General features: G+C 40.5%; 1 protein-coding gene across 1 annotated transcript in view; it reads right to left on the reverse strand.

The window, feature by feature from the left end:
• LOC126203782 (ankyrin-1) overlaps positions 1–24264 on the reverse strand; it is a 185460-nt gene that overhangs the window by 20452 nt on the left and 140744 nt on the right. The window contains exon 9 of the mRNA XM_049938152.1: positions 21526–21744. Within this exon, the coding sequence (XP_049794109.1) occupies positions 21526–21744 (219 nt within the window). The remainder of the gene's footprint in view (positions 1–21525; positions 21745–24264) is intronic.

Below are 24264 nucleotides of genomic sequence, written 5' to 3' on the forward strand. Positions count from 1 at the left end.
TTGCCTTGACGGTTGATCGATCAAGAGCGGGAAAGGTAAAATTTTACAAATATATGACGAGAGGGACAAGTGCTTGAGTGAGAGAGGGCTTCCCTATCAATACAAGTGCCTGAGAGACGACTTTCCTATCAATCTCCTGGATAGTTTTGTTTCTCAAATCAACATAGTGCGTTATCATGCAGTAGCACAGGTGATGTAGTTTTGTTGCTCGATTTTCTTACACTGCGGTCGAAAGGTGTCTCAGTTGTTGGCAACATATTCCAGCTGTGTTGCACACACCCTGGGGGCAGAATTCGTAGCCCAAAACACACTTTTGGATTTATCAGATGTAAAATATTATGTTCACACTACTCTTTCCTCGAGTTTACGACTTTTGGTGGGGCTCAGCCTTTCATTTCTTCTTAGGAAGTTAACGATAAAGGCATCATAACGCGTCACCAGTAACAGTACTGCATAGGAATGCTCGATGAGTGACCTGATGACGTTCGATAATAGTCACTCCGTTGATTTTTGTTGTTTCGAATTAGAGCATGCAGTACTCCTAAACCAGACTTCTGAACTTTGCCTGTTGGATGCAAATGTCGCATGATGGTAAAATGGTAATCTATCACATATATTAGTAGGCGAGACTTCCTTAAGGTGGAAAATCATTCATGCCAGAACAATCTTTGTTGAAACACGAATATCTTTTTCTGGGGATTTTTCCCAAAAGCACTCGCTCCAAACACAATTCAAATCTTTCTAGCTGCCTCCTCTGCATTCAACCCTCTGTTATACCAAAAGTAAACGTTGTGTTGCAGACGTTACACCTTTTTCCACTTGTGACTCAATTTTACAATGCTTAACTGTAGTTCATGATTTTTAAGTATGCAAAATCCAATGCTTAACTGCAAGATGATAACTAGAACTTCAAATTCGAAAATGACAGTTGATACATACACTGACAGCATGGCGCCGCGTTCACATGGGCGGCGCCGGATTTCAGGCGGCGGGTGGCGTCTGGCCGGTGGCCGGTAGCCGCTGCAGCGCGAGGAAACGCTCGAACGTAAGCTGTTATGATCGCAACGCAGCCACGAGCTGTCCTGCGGAGTTGTTTCTGGAATACTTGTTATTGCTGGTGGGTAAAATGTTAAGCGAATTATCTTCGATGCTCAATCAGACTCATAACTTTAGACCGAAATGCGATTAAAAAAAAAAAAACAGTTGGACGCGAACAGGCGACCATAAGTTTAGAATGCACGAAGATTATCATTCTTTTTTTTTTATCTGCTCGGTGCGGACGTCGCAAGACACCCGTTTCAGTTCGTCGTTGATCCATTAACTCAGTTTTTTTATTACAGAGGGCATCTAACCCTCTGACCGAACGCGCTGAGTTACCGTGCCGGCTACTAGACCACACGCTCACACAATCCGTGAACATCTCGGAAGTAGACAACACTTCCTCCTAACACTTCCGCATCTAACAGCGTTGCCGGATTGTGCAGATGGCCGGGGCGGCCAGTTTTATTGGCCACGTTAAGTGAACGACTCGGACTTAGTCTCTGTGGCGGCCGGCCGGCGGTCAGTTTTTATGTCTAAGACCGTACACTTGAGATATTTCGTTTCCCATGAAATGGTGGCGTCTTCGAAGCGCGAGCTTCGTCAGTGCAATATATCTCAGCACAGCTGAGTGAACGTTTTCTTCCTACTGCTAGATGGACAATGGCAATACTGTAGAATACTTTTGACAACTATGTGACCATCGATTTATCTTCGTGAGTGGTTCATAATTATGTTAGTAAATTCACTCGATATTTTTATGTTCTTTAAATTACATTTGCTACATGATTCGCATTGAAGACGTAGGAAATGTACGTTATTTGGTCCAGGAAGCACGTTCCAACAGAAATTGATGTTTGCATTGACATTTATGTTGCGAATTAGTCATCTTATCCATCACATGGATAACGAGGATGCTCCGTTTTGCTACAGTTGTTTCATAGCTAACAAGGCAACCTCCCCATCGCACCCTCCTCAGATTTATTTATAAGTTGGCACAGTGGATAGGCCTTGAAAAACTGAGCACAGATCAATCGAGAAAACAGGAAGAAGTTGTGTTGAACTATGGAAAAAATAAGCAAAATATACAAACTGAGTAGTCCATGCACAAGATAATCAACATCAAGGAGGGTGTGAGCTCGGGAGCGCCGTGGTCGCCTGGTTAGCGTGAGCAGCTGCCGAACTAGAGGTCCTTGGTTCAAATCTTCGCTCGAGTGAGTCGTTTAATTTTTTATTTTCAGACAATCATCACCACACGTACTGTTTAGCAACAAATGTAGAAAATAATCATACAAATGTTCGACAATTGTTCGATCCCTTAAGGAACTTTCCGATGCCTTACAGTTCGGAAAATATTCATTGGCATTGTTATTGAAGTCGCGAGCTATAGTTGCTGGATTCATATTGCCCACGGAATGCATCTCACGTATTTAATGCAGGTTCCTGATCTATAAACTGTGATTTAATATTCTGCGCTGCTAAATAAATTTTGAAGGTTATATTCTTTACGTAAAATACAGTATCGGTTTCAGTCCTAGGATTGACGATAAACTTCAGAAATACAATTACAGAATAGTGGCATATCGATTATGGCTCCTCACCATCAACAATAGTTGTTACCCATAGTTTCGTATTTGCTATTTTACCATTGTTACCCTTCAGAGGCCAACCTGATCTTTCCACAATGCCATTTTTGACTTGCTTCTTAATATGTCCTGTAACTACAGACTTGTTGAAAATATTAACTGTTAAATACGCTATTCCACAAATTAAAAACTTCCAGTTATTCTTCATATCCTGAAACTTACTACCGTTGACTTTCACCGAAGAAAAGATACATAATAATAAAATGAAATCAAAGATTACAATGTCAAAGCATAGTGTGAATGGTTAAAATGAAATGAACTAAAAATCATCATCTTGTCTAAAACACATTACTCTTCCAGAGAACTTCGGCACCTCTCAAAATTTTTTTACACCTCTGATGTTTAGCCACATGTGGACAAATAGTGTCTCATGATGCAGCACTGTTTAGCCATCACAAAATAAAGCCTCAAAAATCAGTAAATAAAACTATTCTTCTGCTGTTGCTCCGAATCGCATATACCAACCGCCCTCTGCTGCGACAACGACTCAAAGTCTATTGGGTATTTGATTTTTCTCTGCTTTTTCGGGCCTCCTTATATCTCCTTCTAGCCCAACCCTTGTTCTCCAATTACACCTTCATCGGCGAGCTTCTCCTCAATATTTTTCATTTGTGCTGAATTGTTTTGTACCATTCTTGCATATACACATGTGTCATGTATTTTTTAGAGACTGCATGAATATATAAGGTATTTCTTCTCTTATCAAATTAAATATTACATATCTTGCTGTGAATCAATTTGTTTGTCCACATTCCACTTACTGCGTTTCCTTAAATTATATAAAATATACGTCTGAAAAAAAAAAACTTGAAACAGCTGTTGCAGCTGATTGGTGAAAAAAAAAACACCTCTGCTGATGATGCTTAGTATCGCGTATAGCCTCCTTCGGCTTCCACAACAGCTCGAAGTCTGTTGGGCATTGAGCCCACAACTCGAGCCACATAACTAGGATATTCAAGTAACTCATTACAAGCATCATGAATCACATCAGAAAGCTGTCGGCGTGTCGACGGTGACTGCCCCTTTTATCGTATTACTCTGACCATTTCTGCCCAAATATTCTCAATGGGATTCATGTCAGCTCCTTTAGGTGGCCATTCCATTACAGTAATATTACTATGGTCGTCGAACCACCTCTTAACCACAGGTGCCATATGAATAGGCGAGCGATCTTGTTGGAACATGATCTGATCATCGCCAAATCTTGCAGTCACAGAAGGCAACATCATGTTCTGCAGAATTGACATGTAATTGCGCGCATCAGATCTTCCTTCCACTTCCCACAGGAGCCCACACCCTTCGGCCGATATCCATGCCCATACCGTTACCGACTCCCTGCCACTCCTTCGGCAACTGTAAATATATTTTCGATTATACCTAGCACCTTTAGGCCGGTAAACAAGTACTTTTCCGGTTGATGCCATAGAGAAAACTTTTTCGTCCGTGAAAATCACTCGCCTCCAAAACTGGAGAGGTTTGTCGACATTTTCAGCAGCAAAAGAAAGGCGAGCTCCTCTGTGGAAAACAGTCAATGTCTCTTTCACAGCAGCGCTTCTTGCTCTGTCCACCTTCCCTTAGACGACGAGTGACGGTCTTACTGCTAACATTGAGACCCAAAGTTTGCTGAATCTGTCGTGCATTGACAAATGGGTGGTTCTCACTGAAACAGCGTATCTGCTGATCCTGAGCTGCTGTTGTTTTGCGGCGACGGCCATGAGGCCTCCCATTCAGGTTACCACTCTCTTCCTTTCGTCTGATCCACCTGGCTACCGTCGACTTGTTAAGACCCATAGTTCTTGCTATATAGCCATTTGAAGATCCCTCTGCATGGAGAGCTATTATAGCACCCTTGTCTGCCTCAGCCAGACGGGCCATTTAGCGTTGACTGAATGATTCGTCGCGGTTAATATCTGCTGCGGAAACAGCGCTAGCAGGAAACAGACTGCCTCCTCCATGATGGCAGCCACAACGCACTGGCCAAGTATGTGTAACACAGAAATCGATGGCATAAACGAGAGATCGCAAGCCCCTACCCGTGTCATTACATAGTGGAGCAACTTAGAATCTGTAATTTTTCTCAGAAGGGACTGGTCCACTCTTGTCATGTCTTATCCTGATAAATATTACATGAAATGAAATGTTTACGTTTTGCATATGTGGCAGGCCTAACGCAAGAAACATTTCTGAAATATCTAAGGCAACCTGAAGAACACTTCGTGAATTTTAGCTGTAGAAGATTGCCTTATAAGAAGGAAAACGTGTTTATCCCCGCTCGCCGTGGTTCCAAGTAGCGCAGTTTACTCTGAGGCATACATAATTCTCGCCGGGCGTAAGAAGCGACTCGAGTAACGAGGGGAACTCGCCAGGTGTCATAGGCTTATTGTCCGGAAACTTTGCTCAGTGAAGGAGAGGACAAAATAAGCGAACATGTGTTTCGACTTATCTGCAGACACTCGACCGTTTCTGAGAAAACGACGGTCAAAGTTATCAACGCGCTGTTGCTATACCTTCTGCAGCCGAGAACGCAATTGAAGCGGCGGCTCAGTGGCTACCGTCGTTCCTGCTTAACTTTGATTCCCGTGTTCGAGACCATATTGGGTATTTCTATTATTATTTTTTCCTGCCTCTCTATCAGAATTATCTACGAATGTTTTTTTCTAATTTATGTTGAAATAATGTTGTCATTATTCGCCAATTAACTTAATGTGTAATTAATGAATTAAAAAAAAATAAACGGAAGAGACAAGCTGATCTAAAATCATCTGGTCTGCCTCATGTATCGTTATATCCAAATGGTTTATAAATGTTAATCTAAATTCAGATCCGATGATGGCATACGTTGAAACCGGTTATCCAGTAAACAGTATTTAAGCGATCTTGGCTACTGAATTATTTCTACAACAGAGTGATCGCCCCACTACGCACTATGTGTTCCCTTTTTTAACTTATTACTGTACACAGTAAATTAACGGACGAATAACAACAGTGTTTCAGCATAAATTGGAATAAACATTTGTAGATAATTCAGAGAGTGGGGGGAGGGGGGGAACCGGGTTTCGAACTCGCAGCGCAAATTTCCGAAGTCGCTATGGTAGCCGCAGAGCCACCGCTTCAGTTGAATCCTTACCCGCTAAGAGGTATCTACACTATAGCAACAGCGCATTGAAAACTTTTACCGGCATTTTCTCAGAAGCGGTAGAGTGTAAACAGATAAGCCGAGACACGTGTTCGCTTACTTTGTCCCCTCTTTCACTGAGCGAAGTTTCAGCAAGATCGGGGTATGACACGTGGCGTGTCCCCTCGTAAGTGGCGTGCGTTGGGATTCAGTAGACAGACTGTGTCCACTTTCCTCGACTACTCATTGACATGTTTGGAAACTTTTTTTCTTGCAGTGGCACATTGCATTATGAGGGCTGGTTTTCCTGATAACGATCTACTAATGGACTTTGCTCCTAATTTACGTTACTGTGTAGTAGATCTACTGCAACTACTTAAACCGGAAATGTTTGTATATTTGGATACTCCGCTTCTTAGTTGCTACATTTCGCTATAATATTTTCCTTTATTTCAAAACGGCAAGTTAAGATGACCACTGCAACTTGGTAACATCAGTAACAATTTAATACTTCGAAACAGTTATGTGTGGTGTACGAGGATTGTACTCTGTTAAATGAGGAATACATTAAACACGAAAGCTGCGTCCAATAACAATAATTAACTTTCGGTTACATGACAAAACACAAGTCGAAGCACTGTCAATTCATCTCAGTACCCAGTAAAACTTAAACTGGAACGATAGAAAACATACTTTTGTGGGGAAGGCAAACGAATGACTGCGTTTTATTGGCTGCACACTAAGAATACGCAACATGCCAACTGAAAACATTGCCTACACTACGTTTGTCCGTCCACTGCTATAATATCCTTGACAGACGCGATTGACTGTGCACGCAAAAACGTCCAAGGAACGGTAGCACGATTTGTAATGTCACGAAATAGGGGAGAGAGTGTCCCAGATTTGATAATCGAGTTGGGGTAACATTCATGAAAACAAAAGCGTTTTTCGTTGCCGCGAGATCTTTATACGAAATTTCAATCGCCAACATCTGTTCTGAATGCCAAAACATTATTTCCTCGGGAACTTACGCAGGAAGAAACCATAGTAATAATGTAATTCAAGGCTCGCAAGAAAAGATTTAACTGGTCCTTTTTCCCGCACACTGTTAATGAGTGGGACGGTAGAGAAATAGTCCGAAACTTCTGCCAAGCACATAAGTCTGGGCCGGCCGAAGTGGCCGTGCGCTTCTAGGCGCTACAGTCTGGACCCGATCGACCGCTACGGTCGCAGGTTCGGATCCTGCCTCGGGCATGGATGTGTGTGATGTCCTTAGGTTAGTTAGGTTTAATTAGTTCTAAGTTCTAGGCGACTGATGACCTCAGAAGTTAAGTCGCATAGTGCTCAGAGCCATTTTTGAGCCAACCACGTAAGTCTGGATTGCAAAGAAATCCTGTTGATGTAGTCATGTAGATGTAACAACGAAATTATGTTGTAATTGTGACATGTGACTTTCATTTGATTTGAACATCGAAGTTGTTTGCTGTTTCATTACTTTTTGTTCATTAGTTTCAGCCATATACGAACACCTAGGCGCATTAAATTGATATTGAAATAAAGTGTCATGCATGGACCAATAACAATAAATTCTTGCCTACTTGTTATGGTACTGCAGTATCTGCCAGCATCTTCAGAAGTGGATATCGTATACGACGTTCCTAGGGTGTTTATAAATGGATATTGCAGACGACTTAGAACAAAGTTTGAATGTAGCTTCGTAAAAGTTCCGTGATCAAACGATCTGAGTTGCTGGCGAATACAGTCTATCCTCACTAGACAGTATATATTATCATTATACATGAGGTGAATAGGGTTTTGCCGGATGCGGTGGCCGAGCGGTTCCAGGTGCTTCAGTCACGAACCGCACGGCTGCTTCAGTCGCAGGTTGGAATCCTACCTCGGGCATAGATGTCTGTGATGTCCTTAGGCTAGCTAGGTTTAAGTAGTTCTAGGTCTAGGGGCTGATGACATAAGCAGTTTGGTTGCATAGTTCTTGAAGCCATTTTTTGACCTTTCGCGTAAATTTTCTTTACATAAACGGCCGTATCTTTAGATTGCGTTGACATAGAAGCTCACTTTTTTACACCACCAAGGGACCGGGTACCGCAAGAAGTGTGATACATTTCCGCTTATTATGTCTACCCGTTCTGGAGGTAAACGGTTTTTAAGGATTGGGTAGACCAATAGATGGTCAAAAAAGTGAGACTAGTAGGGTTCCGTTTTTATCGGTTTAGGTGACGAAACCCTAACAACGAAAACAGCTACAACAGCTACTGAAGATGAGGGCCGCATAAATAACGCCCCCTGCTCTTTATTCGAAATGTGCTAGTTGCAGTCGATACATCAGCATATTAATCGTAGCTACGCTTTCGATCCAAATCACGTTTACAGGAATGCAAATAGAATTCATTTGCCTATACACGTGGTAATTCACATCCCAGTATTAATTCCACCGCGTTTTAGAAGTGCGAACATTCCCATTGCTAGCTAGCTTAAGAAACACTTCGGCTAATGAACGTTTTCTGGCTGTGGCGAGTCTAGTGGAGAATTCGGAACAGTGTATAATACGGTTGGGAGCTATGTAGCCGTTTATTTCCTGGGGTGGTGCAGAATTATCCTACTAAATTTACTCTCTCATAACAGTATTTTGTTATTTCGATAAACATCCCGAATGATTGTCACATAAGCGGTGACATAAAGGAAGAAAATTCATGTTTTTGAGTCCAAAAAGCTCTATGCAACAGAAACTGCAGATCATTTTGCCATTTTCATTGCGAAATTGCCGGCTTATTCATGTCTGGATTAATAATAGAGGGCTGTTTGCCTGGGTTGTCTGCTAGCGTAGTGAAAGGAAGGTCTGGTTTGTTTCCGGTTCTAATCTCGATGGAGGCAGGTAGAATCTCAGTAAAGCAATTTTAAGAAATTCTCGCGCCCAGAATACCTTTATTCTGTACTGGCGCCCTGTGGATGTCAATATGACACTCTTGTAAAATTTCATACATGTTACTGCCTACTTTTTCCGCTTGTGTCAATAATGGAATTGACTTAAGTGTAGTACTGAATGATTTTTAACTGAATTTTGTTGTGAATCTTCACACATTGCTAAATTTTCGCACTTTCATGGTAGGTCAGCAATGGTAATCCAGTATGACTGGTATGAACGTTGACACAGACCGCTTCGCGGCCGAATGCAGATAATATTTTGCTAATTCGTAACGATCTGGGGTTCTTTGTCTTACTAAAACAGTTATGTTATCTCAAAAAGTTGAAATTCATTTTTTTTGGTACAGTTCATACCAATTAGCGTTTCTTCTTTCAGTTCCGTCTTATATTAACGTGTTGTATTTAACACACTAATCAGCATTAATATAGTCTTACAAATGATTGAAAACACTCTAAAAAAGTTCAGATAGTTTTTCAATTTCACACCTGTGCATAGTATGTTGGTAGCACTTCGTCGCCTTGCCTGTTATGCTGTGTAGCAGACTTTAAAGCCGTGCGGATCAGCATAACGAAAAGGCGAGGGGTCTCGCTCGTTTTGTCCACAACTGTACATGTACATGTACGTGTACATGGTGCAGTCCAAGTTCCTTCAGCTCTGATGCCATCTTCACTCTGAGTGCTGCCACCACTGGACAAAGTAGTCAGTGCTGAACCAACTCCATATTCACAGACTGCTTTGGCGTAACCATCACAGCTATCACCACCGCCGTCTTCTCTGCTGCGTCTATCACGTCTATCACCGAGTGCCTGTCTTGATGTGGACATGTACTTAGCACCATCACCACCAATGTTCCCTTACAGCCCCTCTTGTAGAAGTGGGTGCCATGCTTGTCCACACCCGTGCTATTTGAGACCATATTTCCCTGTGACAGCAAGACACCTGCCACTGACGAATACATGGGCATCTCCACAGAGAACAGTTGTCCCCAAGGGGGAAGGAGTGTTGTAGCCCTGTAGTGTGAGTGCGTGTAATGGAACAATGTGTGATAGAAGTGGTTACACGGCCTGCCTAGAGATACAGCCTTGCGACCTGGACAGATGGCACAGCAAGAGATGCGCCATGTGAACAACAGCCCAATATAAGCCCAGGGTGCCGGGCCCTTGGCCTCAAGTATATTGTCTTGCTTATTGCATGCTCACCTATATTGAAATGTTCTACAGGTATGAGCTCTTGTACAATTCTGTACTTCATTCAGTCCTATTTTGGACCTCTGCATGTGGAAACAGAATAAAAGGTGGTTGGAGTTACTTCTGATATTGTGTCTGTACAGTGTTACAAAACAAACTTCTATATAAAACTATAGGCACTTGAATACATTTATAACATTACTGCAATGTAACTGTTGACACTTTATATTATTACACAGCAAACTGTAGCCTTCAGTTACGAAACTCGAAGCACAGATACGTTTACATTGTGAGTACCTCTCTTGCTCTGTTCAGTTCATGAGTTACTATGTAAAATATTCAATTACATATAGTTGTGTATAGAGGTTAGTTTGATTTATAATTTAGTTTCCTAGCATTTTAGTATTCTCTTTTCTCCTTTATTTAAATATATTATCCAATGACAATTTGGTAAAAAATCAAAAGCAGTAAATGATGCCATTTGAGTGACTTGAGGCTGTAATAAACAATAAATTATTTACAAGATATTCACTTATTTCTCTTAGATAATAAAGTTAGTCTGTGGAAATAGAATCTGGGTACAGAATCTGGGTGCAGAATCTTAGTGTATTGGCCCAGGAACATTTAGTGCCAATCAACAGTAATACTCCTACCATTTACATAAAATAATGAGGGAAAATCAACCTTGATTTTAATATTCCTTTCAGCAGTTTACACTACTTCATAGATTATGAAATTTTGTGAAGCATTTACTACAGTTCAATATGAGAAAATAGGAGATGTTCAGGATGTTCACTTTAACTGAAGACCCTGAAAAATCTCCAAAGACTGTACATCATATCAGCAAATGTTATAATTCAATTTGTTTATCTCTGAAGGGGTCATCCCATGATACCACACTCGACTCCCATCCCACCTCATACGTGGGTGGCAGGGTGCAACTTTGAAACCTTCGATGGGAACCCACATTTTAATTGCAGATTACTATTCTACAGCAAAATCTGCATGTTTTGTCTGAAGCATTTTCTTCATTTTGCCATAGATGGCACTGTAATCACAGGAATGAAAATGAGTGCACAATCATAACTTACGACATGCTACGCAACGGCCCTTGAATATCCAATGGCACAAATGACCCCACCTCAATGAGGCAAGGGTAGGACAGGCTGTACTCCATAACTTCTATTTGGAAAACCTATTCAACATATTGGATAAGTGATTGCTCGATGCACCACTGCGGCCATGGCTTGAGGCGAACGCTACTCTACTTTTCTAATTAGAGTTAGTGTTCAAATGTTGTATCACCAACTTCAACACACTTAGTGATCAGCTTTTCAAATGCCCGTACACAGGAAAGAGGCATACCTGCGCGAATATCAGCACAGACATTGCTGATGCAGTTGATCATGTCTTCACAGCCTTGCTCGTACACATCATATTCTAAATATCCCCAGAGAAAGAAATCCGGCGACATCAAATCTGGCAACCTCATGGGTCAATTAATAGGGCCACCTCTGCCAATCCATGCACCAGGGTCTGATACCTCCCTGTGCTTCAGTTGTGTAATACACTGGGCAACCATCATGCTGATACCACAAACATTGTCAAATATCCAGGGCAACACCCTGCAGCAGTATCAGTAGTTCTTGTTTCAGAAATGTTCAATATTTGTGTCCATTCAATTTGCCATCAATAAAGTACAGACCAACGAGTTTGTTCCACATGATGCCACACCAAACGTTAAATGACCAAGGATATTGATGGTCAACGTGCTGTATGAGTAGGGATTGTCTACGCTCCAGTAATGCATGTTATGCCAGATAATGCTACCATGGTTTGTGAAGGTAGACTCATCAGAAAATATTGCCTTGGCAGAGAACGTGAGGGTCATCTGCATTTGTTGACATGCCCATTCACAAATACTACCCAGCTATGGAAATTGGCGCCATGAAGTTCTCGATGCAGTAACAAGTGGTATAGATGATATTTATGATTATGCAGTTTGTGGTAATACTACCTATGGATATACCAGAATCACAGTATAATTGCTGCACACTTATTTGTGACTTATGGGGTATTACCACTAGTATAGCTATTTCATTTGCTTCTCCTGTAACATATTTGCTCTGTTTCCTTTTACCAACATGTACGCTGTCATCAGAAACAATGGCATTCACAACCTTGTAAAATAATGAAAGAGAGCAAGATTTCTCAGGAAAATGCTCAGCATATGAGGCAACAGCAGCCTCAACATTTCTCCTACATTCTCTGTAAATCAGGACCATTTCAGTTGTTTCTTCCGTGGTTGCAATATCCATCACCCCCTTGCATGTCCGTTCTCCAAATGATAGGTAGGTGTGCAGGCAATGAACACTGCACAAGTATTGTAATGTTTAGAGTTACTACCTGCTCTATATCTGCACAATATGTAAACTCTGGTCACAGTGTACTACCTGTTATGATACATCATAGTTCGCTACATGGACACAGTGGCACGTCAAGTAGCCTGTGCTCTAAATGTCGGAGGAATATAATGTTATGAATGGGGTTTCCAATCAGAAGTTATGAAATACCAGCCTGTTCTACCCCTGTGGCATGAAGGTGGGGTCCCACGTGCCATTGGACATTCAACGAGTAGCATGTCATAAATTACGATTGCGCACCCATTTCTATTTCTCCGATTACAGTGCCACCTGTGATGAAATAAAGAAAATGCTTCAGACAAAACATATGTAGATTTTGCTGTAGAATCATAATTAGCAATTAAAAATGGGGACTCCAATTGAAAATTTCAAAGTTGCCGCCTGTCACCCATGCACGTGTCAGGGCGGTGGGTCAAACGTGGTATTGTTCGATGTCCACCTCTGACACAAACAAATTGAAATTATAACTCTTTTTGAGCTGATGTGTAGTTTTCAAGAAATTTCAACATCTTCAGTGAAAATTAATATACTATATAAAATCCACTGTAACAACAATTTTAGACTGTTAGCAAAAACGAAACTTTTTGAAATGTTAGCCCTTTGTGTAAAACAGGGCTCACATCTGAACCTTTGCCTTTCATGGACAATGATCTTACCAACTGGAAAAGGGTGCCAAAAGTTATGTGAAAGTGGGGAGAAGTGGTTTGTAGCCTTATTTAAGAAATGATTCTGGTATTCAATTCATAATTTTTGAAAAACTGAAGAGTTAAATTCAACTGAACAGAGAATCAAGCCCATCTGCTTTCACATATGTGCGAGTGTCCTCACCAATCAATCTTTCCAACTGAATCAACTACGTATATCTCATGCCCCATAACGAAGTTTTCATCTGCAAGTTCCAGGCTCTGAATTCCTTACCATACCAGATGTCCTACAACAAAGGATATTGCAAATAATGGCCTAGTTGTAATGTCCAGCACGAAGCTTTTACTCTGCAATGGAATGTACCCTGCCGTGCAGCTTATTGACTGATCAAAACTTCATGCTGAATCAGGTCTTAGGAGAGGGCCTTACACATTGTTCTTCCTTCTTTGATACTCATCATACTTACATGGTTTGAGGATCTGTGCCCAGGCATTTTCTAAAGCAATATGTCGTACTCAAAAAAATTGAAACAATAAATTTGAAGACTTAGATTTTTGAACAATGTTAAACATAAAACATTTAGACTATTTTAACAGAACTGCTGGGAGCTGAGTGCGTAGCATATAAGTCTCGTACTCACAGAATTGTATTTCAATTCCAGCTAGTAGCAACTGATTTTAGTTGAATTCTATATTTATTGTCAAATGGAAATGTTAATTAAAAGACTTCAGTCACAATTTTTTCTAATGAAAATAACATTTTTTATATTTAATTATTAACTGGATGAAAGTAAATAAACATTTTATTAAAAAAATGTAAAATGATAATACTGCTCAATCTCCATAAATAAAATCATCTGCTTTGCTTTTTTATACCTAATTTTAATTTATTGTGAATGTTCACGCTTTCAAGCAAATAGTAGATAAAAATAAAAGATGTTAATTTTTATTAAAAAATTATGATCAAGTATTTGTTACTTAATTTTTCACTTGATAATAAATATAGAATTCAAATAAAAGTTTAAAGAAATGTTGCTGCTAGGGCCAATCACATTCTGGCCACAAGAACACACAGATAATAACAGATACAACCCTTTATTAAGTCTAGAATAACTTTTACAAGAAGATAAGAAGATACTTGCCACGGAGTGGCTACACTACTAATCCGATAAACATAGACTGAATGACAACATGTGAGTGAGAGAGAGAGAGAGAGAGAGAGAGAGAGAGAGAGAGAGAGGGGCCGGCCGGGTCCGACTCTATGAACTATTGGTCAGCCATTACAGAGCACTGCAGAGAGGCTGCATGTGCATTCAAGAGTAGCATCCTCTGCCAGTGCTGGCATCTTCCAACTTCTGTGACATCAGTAGAACTACACACCCGGATTACAGTTGTGGAATCTTTGTGGGAATGAACGAAGGACCTTCCACAGAAACAATTTTCAAGAGAGCCTGAATAGTGACTTTGGTAGCAGCCAAGGAGCACTCAACCAAGTACAAGAAACATGAAAATGTGTCAATGACAATCAGTGAAAAGACATTCAGATACAGACCTGCAAAATACAGACGGATGTGTTTTCAGGGTTGGGTTGCTGGAGTCCATGGGGAGAACAAAGCCTTGGGAGAAGATAAGTTTAAGGACATAAATGCTTATCCTGTTGAGAATGGTCTTTCAGATCATGGTGCACAGCTAGTTACAGTACATGGCATAGCTCCATGCAGTATATCAAATCAGACTTTCAAAGCAGTGCATTCAATTAACAATATAAATATTGCAAACTTTAGGGAAAGCCTACAGCAACTAGACTGGGATGAAGTGTATAAGGAACCTGATGCAAACTTGAAATATAACTTATTTCACGATACATTTTTAAGGGTATTTGAAAATTGTTTTCCCAAGAAAATAGTTAAACATAATTCCAAGAAAACATATAAAAAACCATGGCTAACTAAAGGAATAAGAATATCTTGCAACTGTAAAAGAGAACTGTATCTAACAGCAAGAGAGAGTACTGACCCCAAAATTGTTCAATATTATAAAAACTATTGTGCGGTACTAAGAAAAGTTATTAAAAAGTCCAGAAGCATGTGTATCATGTCTGAGATCAGTAACTCTGATAATAAAATTAAAGCAATTTGGAATATTACTGAAAGGGAATCAGGGCAACCAAGAGCACAGGAAGACTTTAGTGCCATAAAACTGAGTGACAAGTGTACTAACAAACAATCAATCAAAAATTGAAAATATTTTCAATTATCATTTTTTAAATGTTGTGGAGAAAATAGGAACTAGATCTTCACTAGAAGAGGCAAGGCTACTAATAGAAGAGGCCATACCTGTGCAGTTTGAAACAACTGTAATTCCACCAACCTCTCCCTCTGAAATCAGTAAAATAATCAACTCACTGAAAAGTAAAAGCTCTTACGGAATTGATGGCATTTCCAGCACGGTACTTAAAGCTTGTTCCCCACAGATAAGTAGGATTCTCAGCCACGTATGTAATAGCTCTTTGGAGCAGGGTGTTTTCCCCGATAAACTGAAATATGCCATTGTAAAACCATTGCATAAAAAGGGGGATACGTCGGATGTGAACAACTACCGCCCAATCTCTCTTCTGACAGCTCTATCAAAAATTTTTGAGAAAGTAATGTATTCAAGAGTAGCCTCCCATATTTGTAAAAATAAAGTACTAACAAAATGTCAGTTCGGTTTTCAGAAAGGCTTTTCAACAGAAAATGCTATATACGCTTTCACTGATCAAATATTAAATGCTCTGAATAACCGGACATCACCCATTGGTATTTTTTGTGATCTCTCAAAGGCCTTTGATTGTGTAAATCATGGAATTCTTTTATATAAGCTAAATCATTATGGTTTGAGGGGGGCAGTGCACAAATGGTTTAATTCATACTTAACTGGAAGGATGCAGAAAGTTGAAATAAGTGGTTCATGTAATGTTAAAACAACAGCTGATTCCTCAAACTGAGGGGCTATCAAGTACGGGGTCCCACAGGGTTCGGTCTTAGGTCCTTTACTGTTCTTGATATACATTAATGACTTACCATTCCACATTGATGAAGATGCAAAGTTAGTTCTTTTTGCTGATGATACAAGTATAGTAATAACATCCAAAAACCAAGAACTAAGTGATGTAATTGTAAATGATGTTTTTCACAAAATTATTCATTGGTTCTCAGCAAATGGACTCTCTTTAAATTTTGATAAAACACAGTATATACAGTTCCGTACAGTAAATGACACGTAGCTAAGGTAGAATTTTCAAAATTTTTAGGTGTGTCCATTGATGAGAGGTTAAACTGGAAGCAACACATTGATGGTCTGCTGAAACATCTGAGTTCAGCTACGTATGCTATTAGGGTTATTGCAAATTTTGGTGATAAGAATCTCAGTAAATTAGCTTACTATGCCTACTTTCATTCACTGCTTTCGTATGGCATCATATTCTGGGGTAATTCATCGTTGAGTAGAAAAGTATTAATTGCTCAAAAACGTGTAATCAGAATAATTGCTGGAGTCCACCTAGGGCCATCCTGCAGACATCTATTTAAGGATCTAGGGATCCTCACAGTAACCTCACAGTATATATATTCACTTATGAAATTTGTTGTTAATAATCCAGCCCAGTTCAAAAGTAATAGCAGTGTGCATAGCTATAACACCAGGAGAAAGGATGATCTTCACTATGCAGGGTTAAATCTGACTTTGGCACAGAAAGGGGTAAATTATGCTGCCACAAAAGTCTTTGGTCACCTACCAAACAGCATCAAAAGCCTGACAGATAGCCAACTAACATTTAAAAATAAGTTAAAAGAATTTCTAGATGACAACTCCTTCTACTCATTGGCTGAATTTTTAGATATAAATTAAGGGGGGCAAAAAACTTAAACATTAGTGTCATGCAATATTTTGTGTAATGTAATATCTTGTACAGACATCTTTTATTAACCGACACGTTCCACATCATTACGGAGTGTCGTATTCATGATCTATGGAACAAGTATTAATCTAATCTAATCTAATCCTGTTGACTTGTAAGCTGGCGACATGCAGTAACAAAAAGCCAAAATACTCGAGGTCCCGGTCAGGGGCTGGGGGAGGGGGAGGACCATGTCTAAGACTGACAGATGTTGGTCCAAGACAACGTAGTTACAAGGCAGATCAAAAGTGCAGCTTGGAGGACAAGAAGACCAGCAAGTTGACAACCTGATTGAGGATGGGATCTGACAATGAGGCCCTATGAGACTGGTGGGAGAAGATACCCAAATGAAAACACATGAGCTCTTCTCAATCAAACTCAGGGTTTGGACCAATGATCAGCCAGGATAAGGTGTCCGTGTTGGCATTGTGCCCATTGCAGCAAAAATGAATGTTGCAGTTGTATTTGGAGAGGAACAACACCCACCGCTGCAACCTGTGGGCCACCTTATAGGGGACCTGGGTGGATGGAATAAATTATTGTAGCCTGCAATTAGCTGGAATTTGTTTCCATACATGAAAATGTGAAATTTGGTGAGTGCTTATGCAATGGCCAGAGCCTGCTTCTGGACTTGACAGTAGTGGACCTGTGCTGGACTGAGAGTTTTGGATGAAACACCAGTAGCAGCTCTGAGCTGTCTGCATTCCGATGGGCATGGACTGCTTCCACACTGTACTGTGAGGTGCCCATAGCCAAAACCAGTGGTTTGTCAGGATCACAAGTCACTAGGCATGGTGTGAACCTGAGGCAGTCCTTCTATATGGTGAGGTCTTGCCTGCACATGGGAGACCAGACAAAGAAAGCACCCTTGTGGAGAAGGAGGTAGAGAGGGTAGACAATGGTGTATGTTCCATGAATTTACTAGTGGTAATAGGCAGTTTTAACCTGGAAAGCATGAAGTAGTTGCAACGACAGATACATTAAGTCCATGATGACCCTGATACGACTCACCAGGGGTTGGATGCCCTGCCATGATATGGTGTGGCCCAAATACTCAAAAGATAGTTGGAGAAATTTGGACATCTGCAGACTGCAACACAGACTCATGGAACAGAGCCTTTTAGAAAGGGCCCGGTGATTCTGCAGGTGGTCAGTAGTAGTATGTCCAGTAACAACAATGTCATCCAGATAGGTTTATTCAACTAGTCATCCAGATAGGTTTATTCAACTAGTCATCCAGATAGGTTTATTCAACTAGCATCATGGACAACAATAAAGGTAATAGTTTGAGTGACTGCTCTATACATAATGTCAGACGTAAATTGGCCAAGCAAGGGAATTTCCTGTTCACCACATACCCATAGACACCTGCACACCAGTAACAGTGGCAGAGAGCCGATATCTGAATATGTTTGGGCATTAAGCAGCAAATGTGCCCTGACGGTGTCTACCTGTAGACGCAGTGGTTGTGAGAGAAACAAAACCTAAATATAAAAGCTTGTTGTAGTCCAGATCAGGAATTGGCCTTGACAATGACACTTCCTGAATGTCCATATCCATGTTCTCTGATGCTGCATTCAGTGCAACTGAGTATCAGACTACCACATTGTGGCCTTTTCTGACACTTACGACAGATGACCCACAATACTGGGGATACACTGATCTATCATGTTTGAAGTAACAAGATGAGCACAACGGCGACAGGGAAGTGGTTGGAACACTGTTTACGGGCTCTGCAGAAGTTTCAATATCGTCGTCCTGATTTTGACCATTTTACATAGTTTCTTTGAAAGCCTGTGGCTGTGAAAACAATAGGTTTATTTATAAATAACTTTTCTGGTACCAGTCATGATTTTCAATTATTCATATTTTACATGATGTGCTTCAGGAATTGTTTCCCATTTTCAAGTGTGTTTTCTCTTTGTACTATGAGATTTTTACATAATGTTTTCGATGTGTGAGGTTCTGCTTTGTTTTATTGATGTTTTTTATATACTGCAGTAAAGTCAACAAAATTAAGCAGAACCTTACACATTGAAAACATTACATAAAATGGCATAGTATAAAGAGAGAACACATTTGGAAATGAGTATCATTTCCCGAAATATGTCATGTAAAGTATGAATTAGAGAAAATCATGACTGATAGCAGAAAAGATATTTATAAAGAAACCCATCATCATGAAACTTCCTGGCATATTAAAACTGTATGCCAGACTGAGACTCGAATTCGAGACCATTGCTTTTCACAGGCAAGTACTCTATTTACTGAGTTACCCAAGAACGACTCACAACCTGTTCTCTTAACTTTACTTCTGCCAGCACCTTGTCTCCTAACTTCTTAACGTCACAAGTGCTCACCTGCAAACCTTGCAAGCACTCATTGAAGAAAGGATACTGCGGAAACATGGCTTGCCATAGCTGGCAGGGTGTTTCCAGAACTCTATAGCGGAGTGTGCATTGATAAGAAACTTCCTGGCAGATTAAAACTGTGTGACGGATCAAGACTTGAGCTTTGGACCACAGCACACAGTCTACCAAACAGTTTTCATCTTCCAGAAAGTTTCACATAGTGTACACACTGCTGCAGAGTGAAAATTTCATTCTGGAAACATCTCCCAGGTGGTGGTTAAGCTATGCCTCTGCAATATCCTTTCTTCAAGGAGCGTTATTTTGCAAGGTTCACAGGGGAGCTCTTGTGAAGTCTGGAAGGTAGGAGATGAGGGAGAGCTCTTGCAAAGTTTGGAAGGTAGGAGACGAGGTACTGGCAAAAGTAAAGCTGTGAGGACAGGTCAAGAGTTGTGCTTGGGTAGCTCAGTCAGTAGAGCACCTGCCTGTGAAGAGCAATGGTCCCAAGTTCAAGTCTTGGTCTGGCAGGCAGTGTTACTCTGCCAGCAAGTTTCAGATCTGCACCCACTCTGCTGCAGAGGGAAAATTTCATTCTGTAAACCCATCATCCTCCTGAATGCAGTGCACACAGCCAGGCCACTCTGTACCGCCGCGATGTTGACCAAAGGCACGTGAGACTTCATATGACTGGGCACTGGACAAAACCTCTTCAATGGAAGGGTTTGCTAATTGGAGCACCCACTGCTGGACTTCCTTATCTGGGGCAGAGCAGGTGATAACATCACGAACCATGATGTTCACATATGACTCCTTTGACTGGCCGTGACAAAATGGCAATTGCGGCTAAGGCCATGGAGAGTCACTGCACAGGCACGATAAGACTTATGGGGATGCTTCTTGCATTGGTACAATTCAACCATAGCATCCAGGATGTGTGTCCAGCAGCAATAATAGGAAGACAACAATGAGCATAGACTGTCACATGAAAATGCTGAAGGTTCCAGCAATGGGACCAACTGCTAGATCACCTGATACAATGACACAGAAATCCATAATAAAAACAATGCACGACATCAACATACCTCCACATTTGTAATGTGAAAGGCATGGAAATGTTGCCGTAGGCAGAGTTTGTATGCTTCCCAATCTTCTGCTGCCTCATCAAACGGTGGGAACGGAAGAAGAAACATAGCCAGAGACAAAACTGGAGAGAGAAATCCAGCACAGCCTGTTGCTTGACCGGAAGTAGTTCTGTCTGTCGTTACACCAACATATGAGGCAGAAACTCCATATCACAAAAAGATGCAAAAAGCAACCACAGAATGACACACGTGAAAGTACGATCCTACTCGTCGCCAATGTGTTCTGACCAAAGAACACACAGATAATAACAGACACAACACTTCATGGCATCCAGATTAACTTGCACAAGAAGATTCATGCCACGGAATGGCTACACTACTAGTTTGTGAACAAAGGTCGAATGTCAACGTGTGACTGACAGCAAGACTGGCCGGATCTGACTCTATAAGCCATTGGCTGGCTGGTATAGTGTACTGTACAAAGGCACCATATGCATCCAAGAGAGGCAACCTCTACCTGTGGTAGGGCCTTCTGACTTCCGTGGCGCACTGTACAACTGTACGCCCAGATTGAAGATGTGGAATTTATTCAGGTCACCACAAATCAAGCCTGTGACTTTACTATTACAAGACTAATATGCTATATGCTCAGCTACTGGCAGCTCTGTTTAAATTATCACAATGTTTTGTACGTAACAGTACTTGTAAATTTTCAGAAGAGAATTTTTCAAGTTCTTGTAAAGGTGTGTAGCATGCTGCTTTAGGATTGTATTGATATTCAAATCCTGCAAGAAAATCAAAGAGGGCCACTCTATAGGGCACCCCTTGCAATACTCAGAGCTTTGCATTTGGTGGTCAATGATTTTATCAAGTAAACCACCCAAGAGTACCTCACAACTTGACTCAAAGTGTCACTCTGTCTATACCCCTTTACACCATTTTCAAAGTCTATTACGTATCAACAGCGAAAGAGAAAACATTTGAAACACAGTAGTTATATAATGGCACAATGCTTGTAAAATGAAAGCTCAGCCAGTTACTCAACTTCTCAAATTCACTATGGTGACATTTAATTCTATGGCAAACATTTGACGCTGATATTTGGAAGCAGAGGTAGTAACTGTAATGAGTCAAATCACAAATGAAGGTATTCTTCATTACCTTTCGGCAGACGGCTGAGACGTAGCACTGCAGCACCCAGCCGACCCTCTGCGGTCGGCGGCCAGCACCACCCGCAGACCCGGAGCCTGTGTGACACCCTGTCCGTCCAATCTGACCAGCATCAGGCACCACCACATTTGGGTCTGCCCCATACTGAATCAACGTCAGTGTCAGATTATAAACATGCATCAGATCTGACGGACCTCGAGCATTCTGAACCTGTGGAAACAGAAGAAGTCAGTGCTGTCCGATGACACTGTCTTCAAAAACAAAAAGTACTCTCCTCACACACGCGCACACGCGCACACACACACACACACACACACACACACACACAGTGAGAGGGAGCTTTAGAAAATAAAGGAACTTGCTTTACATCCTTCCAATTTGTTGTTTGTGAACAAAGCAGCTATTGCTCCACAATCATTGGTATGTAACTTTTTGATTCCTTGTATACTGTTGTATTGTACTACCAATTGCTGTGCATGTAATTACATGTTTCATGCAAATAAATTACAAAAATTACAAAATTACAAATTATAGCATTATCTATACATAATTTGATTTTTTGAATGCATCAAAAAATTAGCCTCTATACAGTCTTGAAAGTGTTGTGCATGAACTGAACATAAAAAAAATTATGAAACAGCCACAAGGAGAAATTGACATTGTTGCTGGGATTAACTAAACAAAAGCCAAAAGGCCCATACTGATGCTCTACCCACAATGGAACCAATGAAGATAACATTATGCAACATGTATGTAACTCAAAATTTTTAATGGTCTCAACTAATTAAGAGAAAACTAGCAATGTAACCAAACACCAGAATGTAACCAAACACCAGAATGTAACCAAACACCAGAATGTAACCAAACACCAGAATGTAACCAAACATCAGATCAAACTAAGAATAATACGAGAAACTATACTTTTCATTTTAAAAGGAAGAAAGAACTTGAGGTACTAAATAACACACAATAAAAAAAACAAAAAACACAATGGAATAATGACAATATTATGAAAAGGATAGATTCCTGTGTACCATATAGTGGAGATACTGAGTCGCAGACAGGCACAACGAAAAGACTGCTAAACAAGTACGTTTTCTTCAGCCAAAAGGCCTTCTTCTGAATCAGACAAAAAAAAACACACACACACAAACGCGCGCTTTCACTCTAACACAACACACACACACACACACACACACACACACACACACACACACACACACACACACAATGACGACTTTCTCCGGCTGCCAGCTTCGGCAGGTCGTGTGTGTGTGATTAGTGTTTGCGTGAATGTCTGTGTGTATGTTGTCCAATTCAGAAGAAGGCCTCTTGACCAAAAAGCTTACTTCTTTAGTAAATCTTTCTGTTGTGCCTGCCTGCGACTCAATATCTCCACTATATGGTGGGTAGCAATCTACCCTTTTCATAATATTGTTATTAAATAACATACCAGAAATGTGAATTAGTTATACTAACATGTTGGAGCTGGAAATAAAAGCCAGGAATATAATTATTACAATCAAACTTTACATCATATACAGATAATAAAATTAATTATAGCATTACTGCATGTATGTGCCACTTTCAACAGTAACATTAATTATAAATCAATGGATAGCAATTAGAATAGTAATGGTTCTGGATGTCAGTTCATGATCTTGATGAAATTACATTTAAAAACATGTCAACTTTATGAAACAGTTTCAAACAATGAAACATTCAGGTTGGTATAGCATCATTAAAAGGATAGATTGCTACTCACCGCAAAGATGACATGTTGAGTTACTGTCTGCAACTTGTGTGTCATCTTTACGGTGAGTAACACTCTATCCTTTTAATAATATTATAAATCAGTTTTATATTTAGGAAGATTATTTCCCATATAAATACATATTTTTATTACATGAATGAAAATTCCACTACTTTAGATAAGATTTGTTGTGAAACTGGAGCTAAAAAGATTTGCAGTTTACTAATAGCTTTTCTGGAAGAATCAGCAGAAAGTAAAATAAAAATCTGTCAAAGTAAAAAAAAGAAAAAACTTTTTACCTGTAGTGACAATTAACAATTTGTGTCTGACCAGGAATCACATCTGTATTTCCTGATACACAAAAGTTCATTCCAGTAATGATTTCCTAACACTACTTGAGGTTCTCTCATAAGAATAGAACCACTAGGACAAAAGAATTGATGGGGGCAATAGTTTACTGTACCATAAGGGACGTATATTAAACAAACTAAATGCACTGAAATGAAATGAATGGAATCTCTCGTAACTCAGTACTACCTGGGACTGGAGCAACTGAATTATGTACTCCGCCAGGGTTTCGACTACCTTTCATCATGCACTGAAGTGAGAAATGTCCTGCCCACTATCCTTCCCACCCCTCCCACAGTGGTATTCTGCCATACACCAAACCTACACAATATACTAGTCCATCCTTACACAATCACTGCTCCCAACCCCCTACCTCATGGCGCATACCCCTGTAATAGGCCTAGATTCAAGACCTGTCCCATATATCCTCCCACTACCACCTACCCCAGTCCAGTCATGATCATCATCTACCCCATCAAAGGCAGGGATATCTGTGAAACCAGTCATATGATCCACAAGCTAATATGCAAGCACTGTCCTGCATTCTTTGTGGGCATGACAACCAACAAGCTGTCTATCCGCATAAATGGCCACCGACAAACTGTGGCCAAGAAACAAGTGGACCACCC

The sequence above is a fragment of the Schistocerca nitens genome, chromosome 9, assembly GCF_023898315.1.
Source record: "Schistocerca nitens isolate TAMUIC-IGC-003100 chromosome 9, iqSchNite1.1, whole genome shotgun sequence".
In the NCBI taxonomy this organism is placed as follows: domain Eukaryota; kingdom Metazoa; phylum Arthropoda; class Insecta; order Orthoptera; family Acrididae; genus Schistocerca; species Schistocerca nitens.